The sequence below is a fragment of the Lepisma saccharinum genome, chromosome 23 (assembly GCF_977018435.1).
Source record: "Lepisma saccharinum chromosome 23, izLepSacc3.1, whole genome shotgun sequence".
In the NCBI taxonomy this organism is placed as follows: Eukaryota; Metazoa; Arthropoda; class Insecta; order Zygentoma; family Lepismatidae; genus Lepisma; species Lepisma saccharinum.
In genome coordinates, this window is record NC_139251.1 from 42,745,814 (window position 1) to 42,764,195 (window position 18,382).

The 18,382-nt window shown below is 38.4% G+C and overlaps 1 protein-coding gene across 1 annotated transcript in view; it reads right to left on the reverse strand.

The window, feature by feature from the left end:
• Nucleotides 1-18,382, reverse strand: part of LOC146005477 (hemicentin-1-like) — a 171,630-nt gene that overhangs the window by 66,640 nt on the left and 86,608 nt on the right. Inside the window, exons 22-26 of the mRNA XM_083144722.1 lie at nucleotides 17,102-17,223; nucleotides 8,883-9,045; nucleotides 6,895-7,061; nucleotides 4,706-4,890; nucleotides 2,018-2,175 (exon numbers count right to left, since the gene is read on the reverse strand). Coding sequence (XP_083000848.1) covers nucleotides 2,018-2,175; nucleotides 4,706-4,890; nucleotides 6,895-7,061; nucleotides 8,883-9,045; nucleotides 17,102-17,223 — 795 coding nt within the window. The remainder of the gene's footprint in view (nucleotides 1-2,017; nucleotides 2,176-4,705; nucleotides 4,891-6,894; nucleotides 7,062-8,882; nucleotides 9,046-17,101; nucleotides 17,224-18,382) is intronic.

Here is an 18,382-nt window from a genome sequence, read left to right on the forward strand (position 1 = left end):
ATGTATGGTTACAATCCACCACTGATTTCAACACTACATGCGGAGACGACTACAGTCCAGATGCAAGGGCAACATTTTGACCACCTCTTGTAACAGGTACGAGTGTAATTGTAACTGTAGCATGTAACATGTTGTACAATAGTCTTATTTCTCTTGTAGTCTACGGTTATTACAAACATAAAAACACAGTTTTTCGTTGTGACGTTTCAGGAGAACACACGCTCCCTTCATCAGACATTTATCAATTGAGTCAAACTAAAAATAAATGTCTCATGAAGGGAGTGTGTGTTCTCCTGAATGTCACAACGAAAAACTGTGTTTTTATGCTTGTAATAACCATAGACTACAAGAGAAATAATTCTAGAATGCAAACAATATGTACATGCTTGCATTCTACTATCATGTACATTTCACCGATTATGTTTGCACCATAATACACTGGTCTACAATTGCTAAGGAACAAACACATATTGACTCATATCTTTTTCATACATAACTCCGTGTCAGTTTGTTGCCAGAAACAGACCGGTAGAGGGCAGCAAGGAATCGTTGCACCCATTCAGAAAGGATCGTGTGCGCTTGGAGCATCCTTATCAGGAAAAGACTGCAGTGCTGTGGCAGGAGGTGGTACCCATGGAAGACAGTCAAACACGGTAGAGGCCGTTGGCAGTGCAATACTGGTGTGCAACAGAAGAAGCGTGTAAGGAAGATGGCGAGAAGAGTACATTTAAGTGATTACGAACGGGGGCAGAGTGGTTGGTCAGCTGGAGTCAGGGCGAAGTGTCACTGAAGTGGCACGTGTTATGGGGGTATCGAATAGTGTCATTTCCCGACCTCAGAAAGCTACTCGTACCAGAGGAACAGCTTTGCGTATGCATGGTGAAGGTTGTGGAAGGTGTACAACTGCTCGCCAGGATCGGTACATCGTCCAGGTGGCAAAAAGGAATTGATCTGCCACTCTAGCCCAAATTGCTCAAGACCTTGTTGGTGCTTCAGGTGTCCGTGTGTCCCCAAAAACCATTACACAACGACTAAATAGTGGTGGGTTGTATGCCCGGAAGCCAGTCAAGTGTGTGCCATTAAAAACAGCTCACAGCCATGCCAGATTACACTGGTGTGTGCTGCATCATAACTGAGACCAAGACAGATGGGTAAATGTGATGTTCTCCGAATGAATCGCGGTACTGTGTGACAAGTGATTCTGGACATCAAATGGTGTGTAGAGAACGTGGAACACGATATCATGCACAACACATCTGTGAATGTGACAGGTATGGGGGGCATAATGAAAAATGGGAAACACATCTTCGCCGCAGGATCCATTACTGGTGCACGGTATTCTATCGAGATCCTGGAAGGTTATGTTCGTTTTTTTCGGGGTGCAGCGGGCCCTGACTTTCTTTACATGGATGATAATGCACGTCCACACAGAACTGTCAAAGTGACAGAGACACTGGAAGGAGAAAACATCACTCGCATGGACTGGCGTGTATAGTCACTGGATCTCAATCCCATCGAACATGCGTGGGATGCTCTCGGAAGGCAGGTTGCACAAAGGAATCCCCCACTCTGGACCCTCCAGGAGCTGAAAACTGCACTTCATTAAGAATGGGACAATATACCCCTCGCGCTCATGAACACTCTCATTGATAGCGTGCCCAACAGGTGTGCAGCTTGCTGTGCAGTCCACGGTGGCCACACGCCATACTGATTTCCAGGACTCACTCTACACACGCCAAATTGTGATTCATGTGCTTTCCTAATTTTGTTTTGCTTATGCTGGTTTTGCTTTATGACGTCCCATTTCTTTGGTTGATGGGGAATCCCCGTCATCTTTTCTCAATAAATCTTAACTGATATCTGTACTTATATATTGTTCACTTGTTGCATCCAGATCACGGAGTCAAAAGTTATTGGTCAAAATGTGTTTGTTCCTTAGCAATTGTCGACCAGTGTACATTTTAAAATTAGAAATTTTTGAATTTGTGCATCCTGAATCAATATTGTTGTAACTCACCTGGACACTTGTGAGTATTGCATGCCATAACATCAACACTTAAGCCGGAACAATTTCTTCCTCCATATGCAGGGAAGGGTGCATTGCAAGAGCGTGACCGCTGTTTCACACCATTGCCACATGAGGCATTACAGTCTGTCCACTCTGACCAGGTTGACCTGGAAATATATAGCATGACCTAAGTAGGGTGTTTGTAAATCCCGCAGCAATATGCCTGCAGTGCTGATTAATATCTCTCACCTCACGAATTTCAACTGCAAGAAATGGGATATTATGCTACAGAAATTCCATATTTGTTTTCCAATTTTCACAGTATTTATCAATCTGATATTTTTAGAAAATTATGTTGTTTCCATAAATTTAGCTGTGGAATTAATCTCTTTTCAGCATAGTGCATACCTAACTGTGTGTTTCAGCCCAGAATAGTCTCAATTTCATAGTTAGGGATGAAACTTTTTTAAATTTTGACTTTGTATTTTCTTTAAACTAATATGAGAGCTCTAGTTTTAATATAGAAAGTTAGTATTGACATGCATTTTGGACAGTTATATTTTTGATATTTAGGTTGTAATTATTGTTCTTATATTTATGAAAATTATAAAGTTATGAATGTCACTTAGAAAACATAAGAAAACCCATGTTACAGATGTAATGTTTCTGTTGACAACATCAGAGGTAGGAATGGGCCGATATTAAATTTTGGTCGATACCAATAAAGTACCGATATTCTACCGATCCTATATAAAATTCAAAATGATGCACTGACCTCCTTAATAAATGTACGTTACCAAACTTATGTACGTTAACCAAACGTTTACAATGGAAAAGAAGCTGTATATTTATAAATTTACTATTAAAAAAAGTATGGTATAGAGATTATATGTTTATATCCATAAAAATTATAAGAAAATGGCACAATATTGCATTAAATTTTAAGATAGTTATAGATATATTAGATCGGTAAAATAATCGGTAATTTTAGAGATAAACTGATACACTGATATTCCTATATTGGCCGATACCGATAGAGTACCGATTAATCTGTCTCATCCCTAATCACAGGCGTAAGAAAACTTTATACAAATACATATCAAAGAGTTTCTTAAGCCAGTCTCACACGGTGGTTAAGTAGGTCCCCACTTCCTTGCCCGCCTCCGACTCGAAACTTCCATAAGATTTTTTACGTCTTTAGTTTGCGAAGGCAGCAAAAGGGGTCTCACACGATCCTTAAAATTGCATCTTTAAAAATGGCGACTGCACAAACACGGTATACCACTTCGCAAGTTTACATGCTAATAACTGCTGAAGATTTGGGAAAACAATGTTTTCTCTTAAAAGAATAAGAGAATATCATTGGCACTGTTGGAAAATGTAGCAGTGAATGTAAGTGTATAACATATGTTATTTCAAATTGATATACCACTTTATGGACACACTAGCATAAAGTTGCATTACCCGTATATTACAATAGAAGTTATATATTCTAATGAAACCCTTCTCGTACGGTTTTGAAATATATCCCCCAATACGAACTAGTCAATTAAATTCCATAAACTTCACAACATTCAAAGTGCGAAAATTGTGGTGTTTACATATATTACCATATTATATTTATATTTCATTGACACTTCTTTGCTCCTAAAATACTTATTGTGAAATTTGCTTTGAAGTCCATGAAGAACTAATTACAATTCATAACGTATATATCATTACAACACTAGCAGATTAATTTACGCGACGCTACACACAGCACAGTCTATTTGTTACAGCCGGCCAACAAACCATAGAGTATATACGTATGTGGCTGTTCAGTGTTTAGTTTACTTCAAAATAAAATAGTATTCACGTCTGTTGTTGAAGAAAAATAACAGTATCTCAGTAGGAAATTTAGAACTATTTATTTAAAACAATAATAATTAATAGACTCTTCACTCAACAAATAAAATATTCACCCCCAATCATTAAGGCCGGCTTTAGACTAAAGAATTTCCTTTAGCATTTTGCTAGCATAAATGCTATGTAAAAGCTTCCAAAAATCTTATAGCAGATAGTACTTTGCACGCAAGCATTTCATGTAACTTTATGGCTAGACTTTGCGATTACAATGTATAATATATACAGCATGAAAGGCACGTCGAGTTACACCATCTATGTTGAGTGCACTGTTTTTACATTTGAAACAACTAAAGTATTATTTCATACGTGTACAGTAAATGTAAAGTATGTATTTAAGCAGCGCCATTGTTTTGTACCTAATAACGTTTTACATGAAACGTTATTCCTCTCGGTTGAATAGTTATCAGCTTTTAAAAATGTGAAGTGATACATTGTTTACATCTCACGTGCCCGCCATTACAACTGCACTCGTGACCTAGAGGTCGCTTTTGATTGGTTATGTTTCCTACTTCAGCTGCCAGTGTGCTCCTCAATTCTGATTGGTAGTTCTATGGTATTAACGATGGATTTCTAATTTTCTAATTCTGTCGGGAACTGAATAAGAGAAAGCTCTCACACGATCGTTAAGTCACGAAGCTAGAAGTCGATGGCGAAGTGAGGACGTACCTAACTGCCGTGTGAGACTGGCTTTACAAATATATAATGCATAACGATTTAAAATTTGAGCTTTTGTTTTTACTATCACCCAATGGAAATGCATGTAAAGAGGTAGTTTTCTTTTATGATACTTACCAATGTCCATCGATTGGGCAAGGTGACTGAATGCAATAGTCATGCTGACTATCAGATCCTTGACATGGCTGGCCATCACTGGATGGCAGAGGATTGGTGCATGTTCGAAAGCGACTGCGAGTTGACTTTCCACAAGTGAGAGAACAAGATGTCCAACTGGACCATACGCTCCAGCCACCGTCTATCTAAAGTGTAACAAAAGACTTGGGATTCAGTCTGTACCAGTTTGGGTAAATACAGGTACAATGATGATACAGTTAACACCAACAGCAATACTTGAACACCATGTCCAAACTATTTACAAATGTTAATACATAACTATTCTATTGCAGTGTTATTCTGTACTAAAATCATTCATAGTTTCACATGAGATAGTTGGAATTAGAGCTGAGCTGATACCAATGTATTTGTGTCAGAAAATATCAGTTGTAATTTGATCAGCAATGGTGGTTGATACTTTTCCTGAGTCCAGGTGTCTCCTGGAGTTTGCAAAAGTACCAAGCAAAACTACCACAGAATCTGAATATCCTGGAAATTATGCATAATAGATTTAGGACTAACATTTAGGGCTTTAGTCACCAACAATAATCTTGGACATGTCACAGCCTTTTGGCTCAACAGTAAATTGAAAAATTATGGTTTTCTAAACAAGAAAAGAAATAAAATTATCCGTATTTTCAAGTAAGAGAGCTTACTTTGAATTTTATTACCTCTATGTTTTTGTTTATGTATATATTTAGTTAATTGTAATTTAATGAAAATTAATCTTTAATTGTTTATGATCATCAGTGAAATAAAAGAAGAGCACACATACAATTCTTGCATAAAGCATATTGCAATCAAATGAGTAACTGTGACTGTAGTGAGGTATAGGGTGACCAGATGTTTTGGTGTTCCAAGAGATATCCTCAGGATGCTGGTTTTTAAGCCAGAAGGGATTTTTTTAGCAATTGGATTGTATTATTGTCGGTCAATACGGTCAAAGTGTTTTTTTTTTTTGTGTAGAATGCTTCAATTTTATTTAACACTGCACAACAATGCAGCAATGCAATACTTGTAGGCTGTTGGCATACGTTACTCTCAAATACATATTACAGAGTATAAATTGAAATATAGATTAAAACATTAAAAACTCTTCCATGCTTTATTTGGTTTTCATAATGTAGATTTCCCTTTTTTCTAAATTAAATGTCGTGAACCTGCTGATGTGGTGTGGTGTAGAATTGTAGCTACTCATGAAAACATGGAATACTAAGTGCTGAAACAAAATATAAACTGAAGTGTTCCAGTCCCCCCCCCCCCCCCCTCCCCAGGGAAACTGATCAGTATAGTGATATAACTAAGTAAAAGTAGCTTTCCAAACACTGCACTACTCAACATGCATATACAGAGCATTTCCTGACATTTGCTAAGAGACTCGGCAGCAAACTGCCCGGCATCAGTGCTTGTCTCTCCCGGTGAACAGATCAGCGACAGTCGCTAGAGTCGGCTATTAAAATTACAGTTTTCATATTGGGTACTAACCTTGACTACAGAAGATGTTGAAAATGATGTCCCTCTGCTGCAACACATTCCTGGCATCTCCGAAGGAAATTGGCATTTACACGTACAAGTTCGTCTACTATAATTCTCCCGATTTTTCATACAATACTCTCTTTTAACTCACAGTTGGTGTGCGGATTGTCTTTGTATATTTTATTCCCCATTTTTCTTTCCACTTTTATTCAGAACTGACCCTGTTACTCTAAACTTTTTTACAAGGTTTAATATAAGCGACTGTCACGGACCCGTTCACTGGGAAAGACAAGCGCTGATGCCGGGCTGCTTGCCGCTGAGTCTCGTAGCGAATGTCAGGGAATGCTCTGTATTATGATATTATGGGCCTTAACAATGGCGTAGTGGTAGCATTGTCACCTTGTAATCAAGGGATCCTAGGTTTGATATCTGGTGGGGACACAAGTGGTTCGTAGGTCTAGTCCCAATTTGACTTACTGTGCATAAAGTAGACTTAAAACCAGTGGACTTAAAACCAAACATTGGCCCCAAAACTAAAATACATATATTCATTTATTGAACATTAAACCATGAAGGTGCATATAAACATTTGAAGTAATCGACTTATTATTAGTTCAACCTCATTTATTTATTCCAAGCTTATAAATATTTACTATTACACCTGTTATTCTTACCTGGCACTCAACTAAGTTACAACTTTGAAATTGAATATCGTCCCCTGGACATTCTACACTGCCACTTTCTTGTGAATTCTTGCATGTTCGGACACGTTTTTGTTTACCAAGGCCACATGTGGTGCTACAGAGGCTCCATTGTGTCCATGTACTCCATTGAGGCAACACTAAAAGAGGAAGTAGAAGAATACAGTACTCATGCATCTTTTTTTTTTGTAACTGATACTCATGCAGATCCCATGCAAACCCATTGTGGTTACTTAGTTACACACATTCTTTATGGAGCTTAATGGAACCATTCATATTCTTCAAGGAACATATGCAATTTTATATCAGATCAGTAATCACTATTAGTATTTTTTTATATTGGTAAAAGTTCCATCCACTCCTGGTATAGAAGTAAAAGTAAAGTAAAGTGTTCCCCTGTGCATAGCACCATGCCATGAAGGCGTATAGGGGGTGTGGGGGTAACGCCCCACACTTTCTTGATCCGGTCGTGAGTGGGGGTGATGTGATCAGCATCACACCCCTGACCAACTTTACCCCCCAGGGTTTCCCCCAGGTACCCATGTTATTCGACGCTGGGTGGGTGCCGGGGCCGCTTCCACCGTTAGAAAAGTTCCCGGATTTGAACCGGCCGGGAATCGAACCCGGGACCTTGAGCATGGTAGTCAGACGCGTTACCGACTGAGCCACCTTATTTCATGCTGAACACGAGGCAGGGTTGAACATAAGCACGCGTGTCAAAACAAAGATGGTAGGTGGCACCAGGGGAAGTGCTGCTTGGCGTGGTGCATCTGGGTTAGTTTGACGCGAGTCCCTGCATCACGAGGATGGATTGGTACTCCGTACCAGAACGCGTGTTCATTGTAAAGAAATATTGGATATCGGGATCATATCAGACCCTTCATCATGAATTTTGCCGTGAATTTGGATCATCGAAATCATCAATACATCATTTGGTGCACAAGTTCGAAACAACAGGAACGTTGCTTACGGGACATGGAGGCATGTGTCCACGGATGTCCGAGGAGACAATACAGAATGTGCGGCAACATCTTTTGCAGTCTCCTAAGAAGAGCCTGCATCGATTATCACAGGAGGCAGGGATGTCAAATTCAACTGTGCAAAGAGTCGTTAAAAGAGCCAAGCTGTATCCCTATCGCGTTACAGTCATCCAGGAGTTGAAGGCTACAGATTGGGAAAAGCACTTGATATATTGTCGTTGATTGCAAGGTTTGCTGCATGACAATCCAGGAATCCTAGACTATACTTGGTTCACCGATGAAGCTTGGTTCCATCTCTCCGGGTAGGTGAACTCACAGAATACCCGAGTGTGGGCCACTGAAAATCTGCGTGTGTACCACGAGACTCCACTTCATCCCTTGAAGGTGGGAGTTTGGTGTGCAATTTCCCGACAGCGTATCATTGGACCCATCTTCTTTGAAGATACAGTAAGCACACAAGTTTACTTACACATCTTCAGTGCACTTGTGAATCAGCTGGACGATGAAGAACTGTGTCGCAGTTATTTCCAACAAGACGGAGTGACATGCCATACTTCCAACATGGCCATGGCAGAAATTGAGTCCTTTTTGGTGATAGAATCATCTCCAAAGGATTGTGGCCGCCAAGATCCCCAGATTTGACACCTCCGGATTTCTTTTTATGGGGTTTCCTTAAAGGTTGTGTCTACAGAAACAAACCATGATCACTGCAAGAATTGCGAAACAACATCGAGAATGTGATTCACGAGATCACACCAGAGACTCTACATCAGACTTTTTGCAATATTGAATGCCATGTACAAACATGTCTGGACATCCAGGGAAGACACTTGCAGCACCTGATGTGATGATCATGTATTCAGCATCAAACAAAGTACGTGTATTGTGAATTCCATTCCTGGTATTTGTATACAAACAATTTCTCTAGAAGATCATGCAGCATCATTCATAACAACAAAATAGCCTTAAGTATCAACTTACATAGAACATTGACATTGAATTCAAACTCTTCTTTTCCACCCTCATTCTCAGCAACACATTTGTACTTTCCTGCATCTTCTTCAAATGCTTGAATTAAATGAAGCTGCTTCCCATCTTTAGTAATATATATTTTGTTTTCGGTGGTACTTATTAGTGAACCATCCTAAAGAAAAATAACGAACAAATTAATAAAATCATATTTAAAATCATTAATGTTAAACAGTGTTATTTATATTTCCATGTGTATGATTTATTTCACTATATTTATAGAGCATAAACAATCACTGAGAAAGTTAAGGGTTACGCACCAATTGTGCATTTATTTCAATATCGCCCGAATGGGCACTTCTACTTAAAGAATAGAACCTGCGTGTATCAAGAGTATGAATTTCCCTCCATGTTGCAAGTGCAAGCATTCTTTTATGTTGATTAGTAAGCTGGACACAATATTTTAAAAATATGAAGAATAAAATTTTTCGAAATCAACTTCAACATTAAGTTACAACTAATCAAATGGGAGTTTCAACTTTTCTGCTTGACAATCACTTCTTCAAATTGCCCTCTTCCCATTGATATCATTTTCTATTCTATCGGAAGTTTGATATTCCCAAGATAACAAATCAAATAATACTCCCATATGCCCAATGCATTTCTCCTTGCACTCTGGCAGTGTTGCCAAACCTGGAAAAAGAGCTAAATTTTACCTTAAATGGAGTTAAAACTGATTTTCAAGGAGCTAGATTTACGAAGTGCTTCCTAGAGTAATGTTAGTTGTCAAAGGGGTGGGGCTCTCTAAATTGATGACAATTTATTCTTAGTTTTCACCATCTAGATCTGGCAGCATCACCCATCTCATGGTTGTATGGAATCGAAAATAAAGGATTCCCTGATAACAATATTATGCCAATTTCACATCAACATGGTGCTATAAAAAAAAAAAGTAGCTGGGGATATAAGAGGGGGTGGGGAGGATGCAGCCAATATAACAATATCACGTCCCATGCAAAATGTATAATTGTGGCAAAAATTGGTCTATGTGGGCCAGAACCAGTGATGGTATCATAGTGAGGCACCGGGGCAGATGCCCCAGTTCACAGCCAAACGAGTACACGAAAGAGCCAGATCTGGCTCCAAGAGAGCTAAGTTGGCAACACTGACTCTGAGGGAAAAGCCAGGCGAGGACTGTTCTGCATGCCTTTAATACAGTAATACTACAGGGTGTCCCACTAGCTTTTGAACCCGAAAAAACATTATAATTTCCGAACAAACATACATAGGAAAATGAAATTCACAATACACGTACTTTGTTTGATGCTGAATACATGATCATCACATCAGGTGCTGCAAGTGTCTTCCCTGGATGTCCAGACATGTTTGTACATGGCATTCCATATTGCAAAAAGTCCGATGTAGAGTCTCTGGTGTGATCTCGTGAATCACATTCTCGATGTTGTTTCGCAATTCTTGCAGTGATCATGGTTTGTTTCTGTAGACACAACCTTTAAGGAAACCCCATAAAAAGAAATCCGGAGGTGTCAAATCTGGGGATCTTGGCGGCCACAATCCTTTGGAGATGATTCTATCACCAAAAAGGACTCAATTTCTGCCATGGCCATGTTGGAAGTATGGCATGTCACTCCGTCTTGTTGGAAATAACTGCGACACAGTTCTTCATCGTCCAGCTGATTCACAAGTGCACTGAAGATGTGTAAGTAAACTTGTGTGCTTACTGTATCTTCAAAGAAGATGGGTCCAATGATAAGCTGTCGGGAAATTGCACACCAAACTCCCACCTTCAAGGGATGAAGTGGAGTCTCGTGGTACACACGCAGATTTTCAGTGGCCCACACTCGGGTATTCTGTGAGTTCACCTACCCGGAGAGATGGAACCAAGCTTCATCGGTGAACCAAGTATAGTCTAGGATTCCTGGATTGTCATGCAGCAAACCTTGCAATCAACGACAATATATCAAGTGCTTTTCCCAATCTGTAGCCTTCAACTCCTGGATGACTGTAACGCGATAGGGATACAGCTTGGCTCTTTTAACGACTCTTTGCACAGTTGAATTTGACATCCCTGCCTCCTGTGATAATCGATGCAGGCTCTTCTTAGGAGACTGCAAAAGATGTTGCCGCACATTCTGTATTGTCTCCTCGGACATCCGTGGACACATGCCTCCATGTCCCGTAAGCAACGTTCCTGTTGTTTCGAACTTGTGCACCAAATGATGTATTGATGATTTCGATGATCCAAATTCACGGCAAAATTCATGATGAAGGGTCTGATACGATCCCGATATCCAATATTTCTTTACAATGAACACGCGTTCTGGTACGGAGTACCAATCCATCCTCGTGATGCAGGGACTCGCGTCAAACTAACCTAGATGCACCATGCCAAGCAGCACTTCCCCTGGTGCCACCTACCATCTTTGTTTTGACACGCGTGCTTATGTTCAACCCTGCCTCGTGTTCAGCATGAAATAAGGTACGTGTATTGTGAATTTCATTTTCCTATGTATGTTTGTTCGGAAATTATAACGTTTTTTTCGGGTTCGAAAGCTAGTGGGACACCCATTATATTCCTTGCAAAAAGGAGGTTTTAAATCAATGTATAAATTAATTTGATTTATGTTTCAAAGAGAATTAATATATATATAATATGTAGCCTACAAACACTAGGACCGAGTTGATGCCACATTGAACTAATACCAATACTTGTGCTTTCACCGATTCCTGGCAATACAGAGAGTTGAAAAATTGTAATGATTTAAAATAGTTCAGAATAATTACAAATTTTAATGTATGATTTTTCCATTGGTACTATACCATAGCAATCTACCATAATAGTCATAATTTCACATGAGATAATTACAAAATCCATTTTCCCATAATGCTGTTGCAAAAATTATGAAAACGTATTGTGCATAATTTCTAGGATATTTATAAATTCCACAAAAGTGTCACAAGGCAATTTTGCAGATTCTGGAAGACGCGTAGACCCCAGAGATATACTGGCCGGTATCCGTATCTAATACTTTCTGATACTTATACTGCTAATATCAGCCAACCATGGACGTCTGGAAGGTGGAGGGTAAGGGGGGGAGGGTGATGCCCCCCTGGAAAATGAATATCCACCTAAAAATTATATATTTCACATAATTTCATTTCGGTCACAGTAATTTATGTTAATTGTTATAAATTTGTTGAAGAAACATGATAATTTCAGACTGAAATAGTGTTTTTTTGAGGGGGTATCACTATTTTGAAGAAAAATATCACTCCTTTGCCCCCTTGGGAAAAAAATTACTTTGCTTGCCCCTCCTTGGATAAAATCCTGCTGACATCTATTCAGCCAACATATATACATTGGTACGTAGTAGCTCATAGCAGCTTAGAACCTATTTTAGAATTTTTAGAGCCTATCTTAGGAAGCTAAAAGCACACTTTTTAGAACCCAAAAAATCTGAGATCTAATTATGACAATCACTACAAAGCAAAATGAATGTTTTTAATCTATAAAAGGTACTCATGTTGGCATGTCGTAAGGTTTCTATGTTTCGCCAAGGCCACTTGGCTACTTCAGGAATAACTTTGCGACAGGTGTAAATGTTGGTGAGCACAGCATTAAAGTATATAGTTAGGTGTTCATAGGGAGGTTAAAATGTACTAGCCACACTTCTGTAGAGACAACACATGTGGTCCTACAATCATTTTAACCTCCCTACAGATAACCACTTTTAGTTTTAACTCTGCAGTCTCCAACATGTAAGCACTTCTGTTGCAAAATTATCCCTGAAAAATAAGCTTAAAACATGCCTAGGTGAATTGTAATTGCAATTGTAAACTTTGAATATTGAATACTTTTGTTATGTTACCATATTTGAATATGGCACGAGCCAAGCTTTAATTCTTAATCTAGTGAAGAAAGTTGGTGGCAGTGTTCACATTTCTGGTGCATAGATTAATCAAATCCACTATGAAATAAACACCAATTGTAGAAAATTTAATTTACTTTTATGTTCTGAAACACATTTTTTTCAAGGTCCCATAAATTAGTATTTTCATGTGTTGAAAATATAAATTTAACTGCCTTGTGTGTTCTGATGCTACCACATAACATATTCTAGGATAATATTAATTACCTTATATTGGATATCCACTGGTATCACAGGGTAGGCACACCACATCCAATAAATTGATCCATTGGATGTGTGGTAGGAGTGCCTGAATAAGAACAGGAGTGTGTATCAGTGGAAGTATATCACAGGGAACACAAAAGTTCCAATGTTTTGTACACAAAACTGGCTCGTTTTCTTGTTTGATCATTGGTTCTCAAAGCTCATTGTGGTTTTATCACAGTGTCATACATGATAAATAAAGTTCAGTTGGTTCAATAATGAAATTCTGCAAGAACCAGGGACATGCACAAAAAATATATTAATTTTTGTATTTTAGTGCATCTACACTATTAATATACTACAAGACCTGCCAGTATTAATGCTTAATAAAATTTGCATTTTAACAGTACTAAGTGTATCCTTCCATATACATCACTCCTGATCTTTATATAAATTGTGGACATCCCTGGTCAGTGCACTTGTACAACAATACTATTATCTTAGAACATACACTACTGTTTATCATATCCTACACACATCAAGCATCAAGAAGGAAATTAGTGAATCATGTATACATGTTTCATAGAAGTGCCAAGTTTTTATTAAAATAAAATGAACCTGGAAATTCAGAAAATTTGCAGCCTATATAAACGCGAAGTGAATATGAATGTGGAATGTCCAGAATAACAGGTATTTTCTTTTTCTCTCTATCTCTCATAAACACACATATGTAGTTTGCAGCTGAAAGGCTAGTAGGAAAATAATGGGGTAAGAGAGAAAATTATACATCAATAGTTACATACACTATATAGCCAAAAGTCACCGGACACCCAGTGCTGTTCATTCAAAAGACACCAGCCAGGTAACTAATAAAGTGTCAGATCTCTTTTTGCTATTATTACAGCATTTACTCTTCGGGGCAGACTTTCCACGAAGTTCTGGTATATTGCTGGTGGAATTTTTTTCCTATTCGTCCTGTAGCCTTGTGAATAGTTCATAATGGTTTTCGATCGAGTGGGTCTGGCACGCAACCGATGCTCCAGTTCATCCCAAAAATGTTCTATGGAGTTCCAGTCGGGGCTTTGAGCAGGCCAGCTAAGCACATCCACCTGACTGTTATGACCGATTTTACAAGTACAGTCTTACTTCACACTTCCCAAAGATTTTTTGTTCTCTGAGAAATGACCCGGATGTCTCTTACGAACCAGCATTCTTTCTCATGAGACCAAGCATACGATCAATCAGCATCTCCACTCTCTGACATGGGAAAAAGTGTGGTCCCGCATTGAACTCTAATCAACAAGTCTACATTTCGCTCTTGTCACCATAAATTCGTACTTGGCAGATGGTTGAAGACTGAAACAAAAAACTGAGGGCAAGGGAGTGCCATTAGCTAGGACTTTCCAGAAAATTTAATGTTTACATCTCTTGACGCATTGGTGACAGCAGACAAATTGGAATCTTGAACTCTTGACTTCGCTCTAAAAGCTGTAAGAAATTTGTCATCACATACGAAACATTAAAACAACTGAGAAAGTTATTAACCAAACTCCAATGTCAACAGTGAAGTACCCGTAACAATTTACGACAAGTCTAAATTAAATTAAACCAAATACATTTTGGCCGGGAGGTCGCCAAGTGATGGTGTGAATGCAGTAGAAACATGGGGGTGTGGTTAAAACTCACGGACAAATAGGAAGAAAGGACAATTCTGCCTGAAGCAGGAAGATGCAAGACACTCGGAGAGTGGAAGAAAGTGTTATAGACAGGTCCGATACAACACTACAAGCCTCCGGTAAAGAAACGTTTCGCTCTGACAGTTCCGGTACATTGCTCCAACCCTCCAGTAGAGAAAAAACTTTGCTCCGACAGTTTTCTGGGAAGTGCTTCAATAGGCTAGTCAGAAGAAGTTAATTTTCTCACACGAGAAACAATCAGTCCATTTCAAGTGTCCCGAAAGATGTAAATAGAAACAGTCTTCGCTCATTGAACTTAACAGTAAATTTGATTATGTGATTCAAAGTTAACACGCGGTACTCCATGAGGAAATTGTGTTTGGTAGGACAGTGTATAGTTGTGGCTTGTGACTTTCACGTGTTTCCTTCCGGTGGTGACTGGGTAAAAAGCGCGATGCGCTACTCTTTTATTTTGTCATGGGTGTAAGTGATGAAAGGCGAGCAGTTGTAAGTGTGTGGTATTATATATAAAATTTTCTTCTACCATCAAACAGGTGTCTTGATTTCTTTAATTTGCAACATTGAATTACATATACTTGGCTTGTGATCGATGACCAACGAATAGAAAATGTACCTATCCGTTGGCCGAATTCCTGGGCCATGAAAATCTAAAAACCTGCATCCCACACGTTGGTGTATTCTGGTAATTATGTTTTGTGTTCAGTTTGATTAAGTAACCAACATCCAGTTTAAACGAATTTGAACCCCTATTTTGTTTATACTGTCATCAAACCACGATGCAATGGACCCTGCTTTATGGACAGGGGTATTATCGTGCTGATAGAGAAAAGGGTCCATTCCAAACTGTTGCTAGTGTGAGCAGCATGCTATCGTCTAAAATGTCTCCATAAACACCACTGTGCACGTTGCCATTGACCAAAACTAATGGCCCAAGACCAAACTAGGAAAAACAGTCCCAGACCATGTCACAAACCCTTGGGTGTCCAGTGACTTTTGGCTTTATAGTGTATACCTATAAGAAACTCCACTTTCTGTAAGAAGTATGTGTATCTGTTGATCTAATTTTCTCTCTAACACAATTTTTCCTAATAGCCCTTCACCTAATTAAGAGCCACCAGCTGCCACTGTTGTTCGTGTTTTTTCTTTTTCCCAGAAAAAAATGAAGGATGTCAATTTCAATGGAAAGTTGCACTGACATGTTTGATAACCCCCACCTCCCTCATTGCAATGCACATGGTGTGAAAACAGAACAATTCCATGTGTTGCAATAATTGAATTTTATCCTGAGAAGATGCATAATCACGCATTTCATTGTAACAAAACATCCCATACAACAGAAAAAAACCACAGACAATCTAATACAATGAACTGCCAGAAATGATGTAATTTTCTCCTGTGTGTTTCCAAAGTACCACTAAAATCTCTATGTTCAAATCCTGGTGTGGGCATTATCAGTTTCATCTAATCATGACTTATCTTCATCGTCGTGATTGGCCAAAAATATCAGAAAAACAATATAAAATAACAAAACGACGAATACAAAAGTAGCAAACCCTAATTTTGATTCATTATAACATATAAACTGTAAGAGATATTTACATGGTTTTCTACATTGTGAAATGTCACCTATTGGAATATTTTTAATACTTTTGATCGCAAGTTTACTTCATACAGAAAGTTCCAGAAATTAATGAATGGTTCAAGTCAGAATGAACTTTGTTTTCACAAATGCTAATATTAAAGTAATTTCAATTTCAGTAACCGAGAAAGTACTGAGAAAAAATGAAGATATTTTAATATTTTTAGTAGGTCTAACTCCACACTAAAATAAACTCTAATTTCAGAATTATAGCTTTCCTGGTGATGTGATTCAAACAAGTGTTCTTGGATTATCAGCCAGGTTAAGTCAATGTTACTGTTCAACGTTTCGAGCACATACATTGCTCTCGTTAGCAGGGTATGTTGAATTGGAGAACAGTGCAAAGTTATATATGTGAGTGTGGAGGGAGCAGAGCTTATGTTCTGTGCTGTGATTGGCTCGTTCTGGATGCTAGTGTTTTATTGGCATATGTTGTGCTTTTGTGGAGAAGTCAGTTCCATACTGTGCATAAAGTGGACTTAAAACACCAACTCAATCAATCAATCCAATTCAACATACCCTGATGACGAGAGCAATGTATGCACTCAAAACGTTGGACACTAACACCAACTTAGCCTGGCTGGTAACTCAAGAACACTTGTTCGAAACCCTACTTTCATACTTGAATTCAGCATAAATACCTGGAAATGCCCTAATACAATCTGTTTAACAATTAAGTTACTTATGCTGTTTTATTTTTGAAAATGTAACTACAAGACATGTTCCAAAATATAAAAGTGAATAATCTATATATGCTCTAACCTTGTGCCACGTGATGTTTGGATGTGGAGTTCCCACTATGGGACAAATTAGTATTAACCCTCTGTGCTCTTTCACGGTGTATGTGTTCGCAGCATCCGCTTCATCATTTATGTGAGGTGGTTCTGAAATCATAGGAAGCAAGTACCAAATAATAAAATCATTATAAGTACTTGAACTAATATTTTACATAATATTGAAAGTATTTCACTTAGGTAGAGTTTTTTGTCACCCTGTTTAATAACATGTGTGCCGAAAAAGTACAGTGATGATTTTTTATGGTAAATAATATAAGTGACGTAAATGAGAACAAAGATCCACCAATAAGAGATAGTTACTGTGTATAGGACAATAATTATAGAAACTGTGTAAATGTATATCATTTAAATGTTCAGGGTATATCAGGTAAAACACTAAATTTGGATCTTCTCATAAAAGAAGAAACTGAAATGGTAGACGTTCTATGCATTACATGCTCTCAAAAGATGTAATCAAATTTGCACAAATTTACAATTATCAATTAATAAGCTTCTCCAGTAGATCAATGATTAGGCGAGGAGGTACCTGCATATTTGTTAAACAAGGTGTAAGAGTGAAATAAATTATCCCAAAAAGACTAGAAGCAATTGAAAAACACTTTGAATTCAGCGTCATATATCTCCTTGACCTCAAAATCTTGGTTATCTGTTGCTATAGAACACCAGATGGAGATTATGCAACTTTTATACAAAAAAATCGCAATGCTTTTGGATGAACTAAAATTGCTAGAATCAGAAATTATAATATGTGGGGATTTGAACATTGACTTCCTACAAGACACAGGGCATAAGGTACACTTTGTGACGACACTAAACACATATGGCCTCAAACAGTGACGTGCACTGAGGAGTAGCTAGTCTAGCAGAGATAGATTAATCAATCTCACATCTATAATTTTTTTCAAATCACAATATTTATTGTCTTGTTAAAGCCACAGTTCATATGCAAGGCATCCTTTTTCACGCGCTTCTCATCCCTCGGTGTGATCTGCGGACACAACTGGCCTAGCTCGCTCTTCTTCCGCCTTAGCAGTTCCAGGTAGAAACGGGTTTCCAAATGAAAAGGGAAGATTTCTGCCTCTACCTCCCTTGCCCCCTCACCCCCGCTGCAATGGTTGAGAGACCGTGCATTCAGGTCCCTCAGTCTATCTCCTATAGGACTGATAGGGGATTGGTTCCCATTCGATTTCTTTGTAAATCCTCTAAAGAACTCAAGGAAAAATTTTCTGCAGTACTTATGTTCTCT